At 52.4% G+C, this 12,548-nt stretch overlaps 1 protein-coding gene across 14 annotated transcripts in view; it reads left to right on the forward strand.

The window, feature by feature from the left end:
* The window catches only part of CIITA (class II major histocompatibility complex transactivator), a 47,934-nt gene that overhangs the window by 29,650 nt on the left and 5,736 nt on the right, over nucleotides 1–12,548 (forward strand). For 13 of the 14 annotated variants that reach the window (XR_004345651.1, XM_032604042.1, XM_032604040.1 and 10 more), the window contains 9 exons: nucleotides 855–995; nucleotides 1,395–1,538; nucleotides 2,697–2,861; nucleotides 3,648–3,716; nucleotides 4,748–6,398; nucleotides 7,303–7,461; nucleotides 8,144–8,215; nucleotides 11,058–11,138; nucleotides 11,711–11,803. Coding sequence is in view for 12 of the 14 variants with exons in the window: in XM_032604042.1 (XP_032459933.1) it covers nucleotides 855–995; nucleotides 1,395–1,538; nucleotides 2,697–2,861; nucleotides 3,648–3,716; nucleotides 4,748–6,398; nucleotides 7,303–7,461; nucleotides 8,144–8,215; nucleotides 11,058–11,138; nucleotides 11,711–11,803 (2,575 nt within the window). In the remaining 2 variants the exon portion in view is untranslated. Of the gene's footprint in view, nucleotides 1–854; nucleotides 996–1,394; nucleotides 1,539–2,696; nucleotides 2,862–3,647; nucleotides 3,717–4,747; nucleotides 6,399–7,302; nucleotides 7,462–8,143; nucleotides 8,228–11,057; nucleotides 11,139–11,710; nucleotides 11,804–12,548 lie in introns of those variants that run through there. The other variant, XR_004345652.1, reaches the window with a different exon arrangement.

Genomic DNA, 12,548 nt, shown 5'->3' on the forward strand with positions numbered 1-12,548 from the left:
ACATGTCTCCTTTCAGAGTGTAGAGTCACCTCGGATCAGCTAGTCACCCAGTGCCCTCCCACCCTCCGTAGAGCCCCCATGCCTCAGTGAGCCTCTTCCCCCATACTCATCAGTCCCGCTCCCCTCCCACTCAGTTGTTATTGCAAAGGTTGGGCAACCAGCCCCTCTGCGGGAACAGACTGAGGAATGAAAGCCTCATAGTCCGATGGAGGAAGCCTGGTCCCTGCCCTCAGAAAGTTCTAATCTGATGGAGAAGACAGGGACCCTGTCCATGAAGACCCCAGGATGATGGAGAAATAGTCTGTGTCTTCAGGGAGCTCCCAATCTGATGGGGGAGGCAAGTCTCCACCCTCCTAGGGCTCCCAATTAAATGGAGGAGATAAACTCCTGCCCCAGTCTGATGGGCAGTGCTTGGGGCCTCTTAGGGGGCCGGGGGCTCAGTGACTGGCTGTCTCCACCCTCCTAGGGCTCCCAATTAAATGGAGGAGATAAACTCCTGCCCCAGTCTGATGGGCAGTGCTTGGGGCCTCTTAGGGGGCCGGGGGCTCAGTGACTGGCTGTAGAAGCTGGTAGGGGCCTGGGCTAACAGCCTATTCATAGGTCTATCCCACCCCTAGCTCTCCATGGCAGGAAGCTCTCAGGGCCCAGTCACAAAGAGGAGGCTGGGGGTAGAGGGCTGCCTGACACAGAGCAGTTGCTGATAAAACCAGCTTCACCCAGGGCAGAGAAGAGGACAGGAGTTTCCTTCCACTGCCAGTAGAGATCTGCTCCCAGAGCGCTCCCTACCCTGGGAAGGCCCCTGCAAGCACCCACCCAGATCTCACCCAGCCTCTAACATTGGCCCTTCCTCACAGCTGAGCCCCTAGCCATGCCCGTGGTGACTGGTGCTTTCCTGGTGGGGCTAGTGAGTGACTCCTCAGCTCAGCCCTGCCCGTCACCACCTGCTCTGTTCAACAAGGAGCCAGCATCCAGCCAGACCCAGCTGAAGGACACCGGTATGTTAGGGGGCTTGGAGAGGGTGGGCTTCCCCACTCCCCAGAGGCAGGAGCCACCAGGGACAGGAATTCCTCCCCCTACTAGTGTCCCCCACTTCTGTCCCAGCCAATGCCATCCTCAATGTCCCCATCAACCCAGTCTGTGCCAGAAAACATGCCCTGGAAGGAAACACATTCCTAGGAGACACAGCAGGGAATCCCCGCCAATTAGGGAATTCACCCGCCAGCCCTATGCTTTCATCAACTGGGAACTGAGCACCCTCTCTGCGCCAGCAACACCACCACAGGCAAGCAGACACAGCTGTGGCTCTCTGGAAGACTGGAGCCCTTTAGAAGGGAGTCAGCTGTTAATTAAGATGTTAATGGAGAATCCCACCTCACGGCCTTTGTCTCTTGCAGTGCCCCCTTCCAGTTCCTTGTTGAGCTGCCTGAGTCTCCCTGCTGGACCCATCCAGATCATCCCCACTCTCTCCACTCTGCCCCAGGGGCTCTGGCAAATCTCAGGGGCTGGGACAGGGATCTCCAGTATACTCATCTACCAAAGTGAGTATGCGAGGCCGGGCTCCCCACCCCCTCTGCCTGTGACCTGACTACTCCCTGATCCCTTCCCCCCTCCATCCCACCCCTGTCCCAGATATTTGGCAGTTTTAGCCTAGCACCTTCTCATGATCCTCCTTCCCCAGAACACCCATCTCTGTCCCCATTTCCCAAAAATCAAAACGGAGGAGCAGAGCTCCCCAACGTGGTCTGGGTGAGTGATACACCAAGTGGCTAAGTGGCATTTTTTGGGTCACTTTCCCCGAGTAAGCCTTAGTTTCTCCTTTTTTATCAAAAAAAATTAAACTTTATTATATTTTAAAATCACAGCATCGGGACTTTCCTGGCAGTCCAGTGGTTAAGACTTTGCCTTCCAGTGCAGGGGGTGTGTGTTCGATCCCTGGTCTCAGAGCTAATATCCCACATGCCTCGCGGCCAAACAACCAAAACAAAACCTGAAGCAATACTGTAACAAATTCAATAAAGACTTTAAAAATGGTCCACATCAAAAAAGAAAATCTAAAATAAAAGCACAACATCAATGCATGCTCATTAACAAACCAAGCAATAAGAGGTACTTACAAGAGCTACTGAGTCTCTCCCTCACTCTTTTAGTATACCGTTGTGAACAGTTTGGTATGCATCCTTGCATAGCTTTCTCTGAATTGCCTTGTTTCCAGGTCAGTAAAATGGTCCCTGCTGACCTGCCACATTGAAAGGTTGTGAATTGTCCAAGGGAAGGCATGTTGGTCTCTAAGGGATGGGAGAGAGAATGAGGCTAAGGGGGATACTTCCACTCAATTCAAGAGCATCTTTTGAAGGTTGCATGCCAGTTTTTGTATAATGCGCTGGTGCCCCAGGAGCAAGAGGGTGTTCTGGGCATCCAGGAAAATGAGTACTGACCACAGAGTGGGAAAAGTGCTGTATAGCACTTGCCCTAAGCTCCCTATGAGCTGATTGTGTCCATTTCGCAGATGGGAAAACCAAGGCTCTGGGAGCCTAGTTGTAACTCCAGAGCTCTTTCCTCAACTTCGGCCTGAAATTTCTTCCTCTGGAAGTTCCCCTCACCTTTCCCCAGACTCCCAGCCCTACAGCCTGATTTGGGAAGGGGGTGACCCAACTGGGCTCCTTGTTGTTTCTGAACTCCTTGCCCTCCCCATGTAGGTGAGATGCCCCAGGCCCACCAAACACCCGCCTCCAGCAGCACAGCTGTCCACAGCCTCCCGAAGTCCCCAGACCGGCCCGGCTCCACCAGCCCCTTTGCCCCATCGGCAGCTGACCTCCCCAGCATGCCTGAACCAGCCCTGACCTCCCGTACAAACCTAACAGGTAAGAATCAGCAGGACCTGTGAGAGTTACTGGAAGCAGAACTGAGGCCCTGGGGGAAGGGATTGCCTCAGACAATGAGGTCCACAAACAGAGCTGCCTGCAGACACGGGCAAGTTGTGTTTTTGTGTAAAACAGGGCAGGGAGGGTCTCCAGGGAGGGGGGATACATGGGAGGGTTGGTGAGGGGAACAATTGGAGAATCCATGCCAAACCTAAACAGGGCCACCAGCCTTCACCATCTTGTTACATGGCAGGAAAACAGGCTCAATGCAGCCAGATCTTCTGAATTGTCAGCAGAATCTGGAGATCTTGATTTTTTTTTTTTTTTTTTTTTTTTTTTTGCGGTACGCGGGCCTCTCACTGTCGTGGCCTCTCCTGTTGCGGAGCACAGGCTCCGGACGCGCAGGCCCAGCAGCCATGGCTCACGGGCCCAGCCGCTCCGCTGCATGTGGGATCCTCCCGGACCGGGGCACGAACCCGTGTCCCCTGCAACGGCAGGCGGACTCTCAACCACTGCACCACCAAGGAAGCCCTGGAGATCTTGATTTTAACATAGATATTGTGATTTTTAAAACACTGGTGAAAATTTTAAAAGTAGAGCTGGCCAAAAAAAGACATCTTTGAGCAGGATACAGCCTCGGGTCACCACCTGGCAACCTCCACCTTGCGGAGACTCAGCCCACGTCAGCTCTGACCTTGCGATACTCAGAGGACTGATGCCCCAGAGGGAGGGAGGTCCCTGGGGTGCCCCTCACCCTAACTCTGACACTGGCTTCTTCCCCTCCAGAGGATGAGATGTCCACCACCCAATGCCCAGCAGCTCACGAGGCATCCAGCAAGCTTCCCAAGTGGCCTGGTGAGTGGTGGCAGGGTCCCTCTGCCTGGGTGCTGGAGGCTTCCTGTCACTCATTCACCCAACACTTATTCAATCCCTCACTTGTTGGCTCATTCATTCATTCATTCACTTGCTCATTTGATCCCACCATCTCAGCATTCATTCCGCCAGTTATACCTACACTTAGAGCAACATTTACTGAGGACCTGCCCTTCGTAAGCCCATGCTAGGTGTTGACATCTTGTTTGTGAGGCTGAGAGAATGAAACAGGGAAGGGTGGGTGATTGGGAGAGTGGGTGAAGGCAGGAGTGGATGATGGGTGTGGGAGAGATGGAAGGTGGGAATGAAAGGGCAGCTGAGAGAATGGCCAGACGACTGAGTCTGACTCTGTTCCAGGTACACTTCCAGGCACATGAGATGTAGTCAATCACTAAAGTTGTAAACGGGGACTTCCCTGGTGGTCCGGTGGTTAAGACTGCGCTTCCATTGCAGGGGGCGCGGGTTTAATCACTGGTCAGGGAACTAAGATCCCGCATGCCTCCCGGGATTGTTTGCGGCCAAAACAAACAAAGTCATAAACAACCCCAGTATGATCCCCATTTTACAGATGAGGAAACTGAGGGCTAGTGGGGTATATCACATGCTCAACGTAACAGTAATAAGTGGTGGAGCTGGAACTTGAACCAGAAACCTGGATTCCACTATCTTAACTCTTAACACCACCAACCCCACCATGACCTCCCTATGGTCAGTGAACAAAAGAAGAAGGTGAGTGAGTAAGTGAACAAAAGAAGAAGGTGAGTGAGTAAATGAAAGAGTGGACAGATAATCAAGTGAGAAGATGAGTGAATGAATGGGTGTAGGAATGAATGAATGAGTGTCTGGGTAATTGAAGGAGGCAGCTAATCAACAAGGCAGTCGGGGAAGACTTTGACGAATGGATGAACAAGCTAGTGATGGTGGCCGGGCTGGCCACTCTGCTGCCCTCACAGTGGCGAGTCCTGCCACTAGCATCCTCCTCTCCCCCACCCCATACCCTTTGACATGTGCAGAGAGTGTGGAACAATTCTACTGCTCGCTACGGAACAAGTACCAGGCTAAGCCTGCAGGCCCGGAAGGCATCCTGGTGGAGGTGGACCTGGTGAGGGTAAGGCTGGAGAGGAGCGGCGGCAAAAGCCAGGACAGAGAGCTGACCACCCTGGACTGGGCAGAGCGGCAGCCGGCCCGAGGAAGTCTGGGCAAGGTGCTGCTGGCCTCTAGCAACCACCGGCGGCCACGTGAGACGCAGGTGATCGCCGTGCTGGGCAAAGCAGGACAGGGGAAGAGTCACTGGGTCCGGGCCGTGAGCTGGGCCTGGGCCTGCGGCCAGCTGCCACAGTACGACTTTATCTTCTGCATCCCCTGCCACTGTTTGGACCGTCCGGGGGACACCTACCGCCTGCAGGATCTGCTCTTCTCCCTGGGTTCACAGCCACTGTCAGTGGACGACGAGGTCTTCAGTTACATCTTGAGGAGGCCCGACCGCATTCTGCTCATCCTGGATGCCTTCGAGGAGCTCGAAGCCCAAGACGGCTTCCTGCACAGCACGGGCGGACCCATGTCAGCAGAAGCCCGCTCCCTCCGGGGGCTGCTGGCAGGCCTCTTCCAGCGCAAGCTGCTGAGCGGCTGCACCCTGCTGCTTACAGCCCGGCCCCGGGGCCGCCTGGCCCAGAGCCTGAGCAAGGCCGACGCTCTGTTCGAAGTGGCCGGCTTCTCCGCCCAGCAGGCCGAGACCTATGTGATGCGCTACTTTGAGTGTTCGGGGACCACCGAGCACCAAAAGAGAGCCCTGGCGCTCCTCCAGTCCCAGCCATTTCTTCTGAGTCACAGCCATAGCCCCACTGTGTGCCGGGCCGTGTGCCAGCTCTTGGAGGCCCTCCTGGAGCTAGGTGATGAGGCCCAGCTGCCTTCCACGCTCACGGGCCTCTATGTTGGCTTACTAGGCCCAGGAGCCCGTGACAGCCCCCCAGGGGCCCTGGTGGGACTGGCCAGGCTGGCCTGGGAGCTGGGCCGCGGTCACCAGAGCAGCCTGCGGGAGGGCCAGTTCCCATCGACCGAGGTGAGGGTCTGGGCTGTGGCCCAAGGCTTGGTGCAGCCCACCCCGGGGGCCCCGGAGACCAAGCTGGCCTTCTCCAGCTTCCTCCTGCAATGCTTCCTGGGGGCCGTGTGGCTGGCTCTGAGCAGCGAAATCAAGGACAAGGAGCTGCCGCAGTATTTGGCATTGACCCCGAGGAAGAAGAGGCCCTATGACAACTGGCTGGAGGGCGTGCCGCGCTTTCTGGTCGGGCTGGTCTTCCAGCCTCGTGCCTGCTGCCTGGGAGCCCTGGCAGGGCTGGCGGGCTCCACCTCAGCGGACAGGAAGCAGAAGGTGCTCACCAGGTACCTGAAGCGGCTGCAGCCTGGGACGCTGAAGGCGGGGCGGCTGCTGGAGCTGCTGCACTGCGCCCACGAGGCGCTGGATGCTGGGCTTTGGCAGCATGTGCTGCAGGGGCTCCCGGCCCACCTCTCGTTCCTGGGCACCCGGCTCACACCTCCCGACACCCACGTGCTGGGCAGCGCCTTGGAGGCGGCGGGCCGAGACTTCTCCCTGGACCTCCGCAGCACTGGCGTTGACCCCTCTGGACTGGGGAGCCTCGTGGGACTCAGCTGTGTCACCCATTTCAGGTGGGGGCCGGGGGCAGGAGAGTGGGCTTCTTTGCCTTGGGCACCTACAGCGGTCTTGGTGCTGTGCCCAGTGCTGACTCTGTGGGGTCTCATTTAGCATGAATGGCAGCCAGATGGGGGCAGAAGTGATTCTATCCTTTTTTAAGATGAGGAAGCCAAGGCTCAGAGGGGTACGGTAGCTTGCCCAAGGTCACACAGCCAGCATCATTCTTTCAACCATTATTTGAAGGCTGGCCTTATGACAGGCGCTGGGCCACGTCTAGAATCCAAGACTGACCTGGGTTTGAATTTGTTTTCTTCTCTCCATCCCCTGATCAAGCCACCGTTTTGTCATGGTTAGATTAAAGCCATAGCCTCCCCTGACCTCCCTGCCTCCATTCTCCTCTTCCACGCCACTTTATATTCAACCATCAGCACACATCTCCCTAGAAATTGCATCTGATCATATTCCATCCTTCCTTACAATCTTTCAGAGGCACCCCACCTCCCTCAGGATGAAGTCAAAGTTCCTTAATTTAAATTAAGGAATCTAAATCCTTCAGTGATCTGTTTGATCATTTAAGCCTAATCTCCAGAGAATCTCTGCCACCTTCCCCCTAAGCATACTTTACCCAAGCTGTAAGGTCTACACCATTGTAGTGGTTCAACTGAGAATTTAGCACTGAGCTTCCTGGTAGCCAAAGCAAAAAGGGAAATAAAACCACTGGGAGAGTTGAGAAAAAGGAGGAATTGATAAAGGCTTGAGTGGTCATGGAAAACTTTCTAGAGGAAGTAGGGGTTAAGTTGAGGAAGGAAAATATCTGAATAGGTAGGAGGTCCCTTCATGGAGCCGCCACCCCCACCACCCCCCACATTATGGTCTAGCTCAGTCACCATGACTGGGTCTGAAACCCTTCCTCCACAGGGCTGCCTTGAGTGACACAGTGGAGCTGTGGGAGTCCCTACAGCAGCATGGGGAGGCCAAGTTACTCCGAGCAGTGAAGGAGAAGTTCACCATTGAGCCTTTCAAGGCTGAATCCGTGAAGGATGTGGAAGACCTGGGCAACCTCGTGCAGATCCAGAGGTGAGAGGGAAAGGGCATGGGAGTTGGTCCAGACCATGCAGGACCTAATATTAAGTTTGCTATTAACACTTCTTCCTCTTTTGGGGGGACCTCCCCTGCTCCCCGCCAGCCAATGACCATCCAAAATCTCTCACTGCAGTCACCACCCAGGCAGAGTCCCTAAGATTTATCACTCTGTCCACTTCAGAACTTGCCATCATGTACCCAATTCTTTCTCAGCTAAAGCCAAGGAGATATTCTCTCCTGCTAAGAGTTCATAAGCTGCCTTCTGTATCTAGTAACACAAATGACACCTATGGCCACCTTTTGAGGCAGCCAGGACCAGTATCATTCCCATTTTCTAGATGGCAGAGGTCTAAGGTTCAAAGGGCAGAGGAAACATGACCACAGAGCAACTGTCTTTCCCTCATTCCTTCATCATACATTGTTTGAGCACCTACTATGCGCTGCCTGGGATGGGTGTGGGTAATGCCTCCTCTAAGGCTCTTTTCCGTGAAACACACAGTAATGCCTTAATAATATCCTGTCCTGAGGTTTTTCTTTTTAACAAGGGGACAACAGTAGCCCAAGGAAGGCAGTCCTTCTGGGGAATTTTGGGCACTGGGGCAGGCATCCCCCCTAGGAGGGGGCTCCATGACAGGTGAGGAGCCAGCTCTTCCCTAACATTGCCCGTTCTCTCCAGGACAAGAAGTTCCTCTGAAGACACGCCTGGGGAACTCCCTGCCATCCGAGACTTAAAGAAGCTGGAGTTTGCGTAAGAAAAGGGGTAAATTGTCTCGGGTCCCCACGAGGTTTCTCCTCTGGCATTAGCTGGGCTTGTGCCACCAGAATGGAGATGGGTCCTCAGAATCACTCTTACCCTCTTGCCCCACCACTCTGGAAACCAGCTTCCAGCAGCTGGGGCATGGCCGGTCTGGGCTAGTCCTGGAGGTTCTCGGGGGTGAAGCTAACTTGCCCATTTGCTGGTGAGCAAATACATACTCATTCGCATCCACTCATTCAACAGACCTACTCATATGACCGAGGCCACTGTTCTCAATGAGCTTGCTGTCCAGTGTAAATAGACAATTACCACCTGCTGTGATTAGTGGCCAGAAACTCAAGGGCTGTGAGCGTGAAGACTTAGGGGAGGTCAAGATGACTTCCTGAAAGAAGGGACTGAAGCATTGAAGCTTGACAAAGAAATAGGAATGGACCATGCTGGGTGGAGATATTATCCCCCCACTGTACAGAAGCAGACACTGAGGCCTTGAGAGTGTAAATTGTTTGTCCAGAGTCACAAATGTCAGGTCAGCCTGGCTGTTGCTCCAACAAACAAAAAAGTAAATTCATGGTAGGTCCTTGTTAGGGATCTAAAATCATCCAACGATTAAGAAGGAATTACTAAACAACTACAGTGTACTCAGTGCCATAATCTTCTTAATTTCAAGAGCCACTCTGGGAGATAGTCATTATCATCCCCATTTTACAGATGAGGAAACTGAGGCCTAGTGAGGTTAAGTAACTTGTCCAAGGTCCCCAGCTGGTCACCCACAAGCTGTCTGCTCTTCCTGATCACAGCTACCCCTGTGGCCCAGAAAAAGCCAAGCGTTTCTTCTTTTGAACAGCGACAAGAGGCCAAATTTGTGCAGAGGTGAAAAATATTGCTGAAAAGAGGAACTGTGTGAAAACAATCACCAAGGGCCCCTTCTGGCTTTGAATTATTTTTAGCTTAAAAAGCCCCTAATTCAAGGTCGGAACTGTGCTCTGGGGAACAGCAGCCGTGGGGTAGAACAGCCCAGAACCCGGAGAGTGGCCACCTGCAGGCCAGAAGCCCTGAGAAAGTTCTGAGGAAAGAAGGAAGGAAGGAAAGGACTATTTTGGGCGTGAGACTGGCAGCCACCATGCCGGGCACCCTGTAGATCTCCTGTGCATGTAGATTAGGCCCCTCAACCGCTCAGAACCCTGCAGGGGCTCTGCTGGTGGACGATTCTCCCCTGATTCAGCCCCCATTTACCTCTTCACCCTCGCCTCCTGCACTCTTTCCAGCCACGTGGGTCCTCTTAATGGTTTTCAACCTCACTAGGCACGGTCCGACCCCTGGGCCTTTGCACTGGCTGTGCCTTCCACCCAGGACACTCTTCCCCAGGTATCAGCATGGCCCACGCCCTCACTTTCTTCTAGTTTTCAGTGAGAGAGGCCTTTTCTGACTCCTGTATTTAAAAGTACAGCTCTGCCCTGCTCACACTGTGCTTTTCTCTGTATCAATTATCTCCCACACCAGACAGTTTACCAATTTCTTTGATTATCTGTCTTGGCCCCTGGAATGTCAGCTCCACGAGGGCAATGATTTTTGTCTGTTTTGTTCATGGCTGTCTGCGTGACAGGCTTGCTGGGCCTGGCACACAGTAGGCAAGCAATCAATATTTGATAAATGAATTCCTTAATCTTTCCAAAAACCTCCTAAGATTGGGGCTAAATTTGAGAAGATTGAGACTCAGAGGTTAAGGGATTTGCCCAAAAAGCCCCACAGAAACGAAGTGGTAGAGCCTAGATTCAAATCAGATTACGGATTCCCATCTTGTGACCTTTCGTTGAGGCTAGTAGTTCCCAGACTTTGGGGTTTCAAAGACTGAGAATATTTCAGAGTGAATTTCAGTGACTATGTGCAGTTACCATCTTTTAATTTGTATCAATTCAAACAAGTTCATTCACTTGTTCATTCAAACAAGTGAAATAACTGCTGCTGACACCATAATTTTATTAAAAATGAACATTTTAATGTCAAAAAAGTTCAAAGGATATAATTTCAGAATAAAAGACTGTTCTTTACACTGAGTTCACTTAACCATATTTTAAAAACAGGGACTTCCCTGGCGGTCCAGTGGTTAAGACTCTGTACTTCCAAGGCAGGGGCCGTGGGTTCGATCCCTGGTCGGGGAACTGAAATCTCACATGCTGCGTGGCATGGCCAAAAATTAAGAAAAAAAAAAAAAAAAAGGAACAAAGAAAAGAAAAAAAAATAGCCCTCTGTTGTCTTTATTTTTCTCATTCTCTCGAAATCTGGTCTAAATGTCCATCCAGGCTGTGTGACCTTGTATGAGTTCATTAACCTCTCTGTGCCTCAGTTTCCCCATCTGTAAAATGGGGATAAGAAGTGCTCTTAGCTCAGAGTCATTGTGAGGATTAAATGAGGTCTGATCTGAGTGATGGGCCCAGTGTGTTCCTGGCACATAAAAAGTGCTCAAGAAATGGTTCTATTTGTTGTTAAAAAGCAATGGCAAATAAGTAAACCATCTTTCTCATCACTGGTGGTGGTCCTCAGGCCAGCATTTGGGAACCACTTCCCCAGGCCAGGGTGGGAGAAGGGTGCATGTGGATGTCAGCAGGAGTAAGAACTGGCTCCCCACTCAGAGATGAAAGATGGGGAGCCCCCAGCTGGGAGCCCAGATGGCCTCTTGAGTGGGCTTTGTGAAATGTGCCTGAAGCAGAAGGGATTGGGGTCCCACCAGGTGGAGCTGGGGGTAGTTAAGCCCTCAGATGGGCCTGCCTTCTGTGGGGTCCAGTAGAGGGGCCATGACTGCTTCAGGGTCTTAACTCTGCTCTTTGCCTTCTAGGCTGGGCCCCATCTTGGGCCCTCAGGCTTTTCCCAAACTGGTGAAGATCCTTGAGGCCTTTTCTTCCCTTCAGCATCTGGAGTGAGTATAGACCCCGGAATCCCTCCTGGAGACACTGGGCTTTGACAACCCCAAACCCTGGCCTTGTTTGTCCCTTTCTCTCTCTCTCTGTGTCCTGCTGCTTCCTCAGTGTGGCTGGTGTGAGTGACCAGATGCCCCCACTGCAGGGAAGCGATGGCAGAAGGAAATCCCCAACAATAAAAATAGGTTGAATCCTTTCGAGATCTTCGAAACTCTTTTCCCCTCATGTGCTGCTCCCAGCAATCCCATGGGGAGGCAGGGTCGGGGAACATGATCCCATTGTACACCTGAGGTCTCTAGAGGTTAAGGAAGTTGCTCCAGCTCATGGGGCTGCCAGGAAGGAAAACAGTGATTCAGGTCCATGGGTACTTAGGGCCCTGTCCACTTGTTGGCCTGGCAGTCCCAGGTGATGACGATTTGCTCTCAAATGCTCGGAGTTGCAGCTGCATGTGGCCATGGTGTGTCCAGGGGTGGGAGCATGGGAGGAAGCCACTGCTGGGTCGGAGGGTGGGGAAGAATCGGGTGGCCTCCAGGGTGCTGGCTGATGGCCCCCAATCTGATTCCATCTGCAGCCTGGACTCGCTGAGTGAGAACAAGATCGGGGATGAGGGTGTTGCCCAGCTCTCGGCCACCTTCCCTCAGCTGAAGGCCCTGGAGACGCTCAAGTGAGTGCGCTGGGCCGGCCCTTCCTGCTGCATTTGTCTCCAAAGTCCAGCTTTTTTATTCTTTCATTCACTCATCCATTCAATCGTGCATTCGTTTAATCATCCACCCATTCATTCATTCAATCATTTCTTTAATCAGCCATTCAACCAATCATTTATTCATTTAATCAACAAATACGTAAGAAGCACTTACTGTGTACAGACACCATTCAAGGCCCTGGAGAGCCAGCTTTAAACAAAGCAAAGCCCCTGACTTCAGGGATCTTCTAGGGAGGAGACGCAGTAAACAAGCAAACAAGCATCCATAATTATGAAGTGTACAGTAATGACTGTGAGCAATGTTTAGTGAGAGAAAGACTGGGGAGGTGAGACAGGAGAGATAGATTAGGATTTATCAGTAACACATTATTATCAAAATAGTGAATTTCTATTAAAAAAAAACTGTTCTGGGTTTGGGAAATAGCAGATGGATATGATGCAGGAGGGTCAACATGATTTTTTACTGAACCCAGAGGGATCATCAAAATCTACCCACACTCTACTCCACAACCATGATCAGGGCAGCCATAGGACTCACCAGAATTCACTTAGGGATTTCCTTGATGGTAGGACACTGAGACTCATTAAGTAATTTATAGTGTTTAAGGAAACAGAGTAAGCTAGATTTCCCTCCCTTCGTCCTTCCTTACATCCTCCCTCCCTCCCTCCATTTCCCTCTCTCTCCCACCTTTCCTTCCTTCCTTTT

Source organism: Phocoena sinus, chromosome 15 (genome assembly GCF_008692025.1).
Source record: "Phocoena sinus isolate mPhoSin1 chromosome 15, mPhoSin1.pri, whole genome shotgun sequence".
Lineage (NCBI taxonomy): Eukaryota > Metazoa > Chordata > Mammalia > Artiodactyla > Phocoenidae > Phocoena > Phocoena sinus.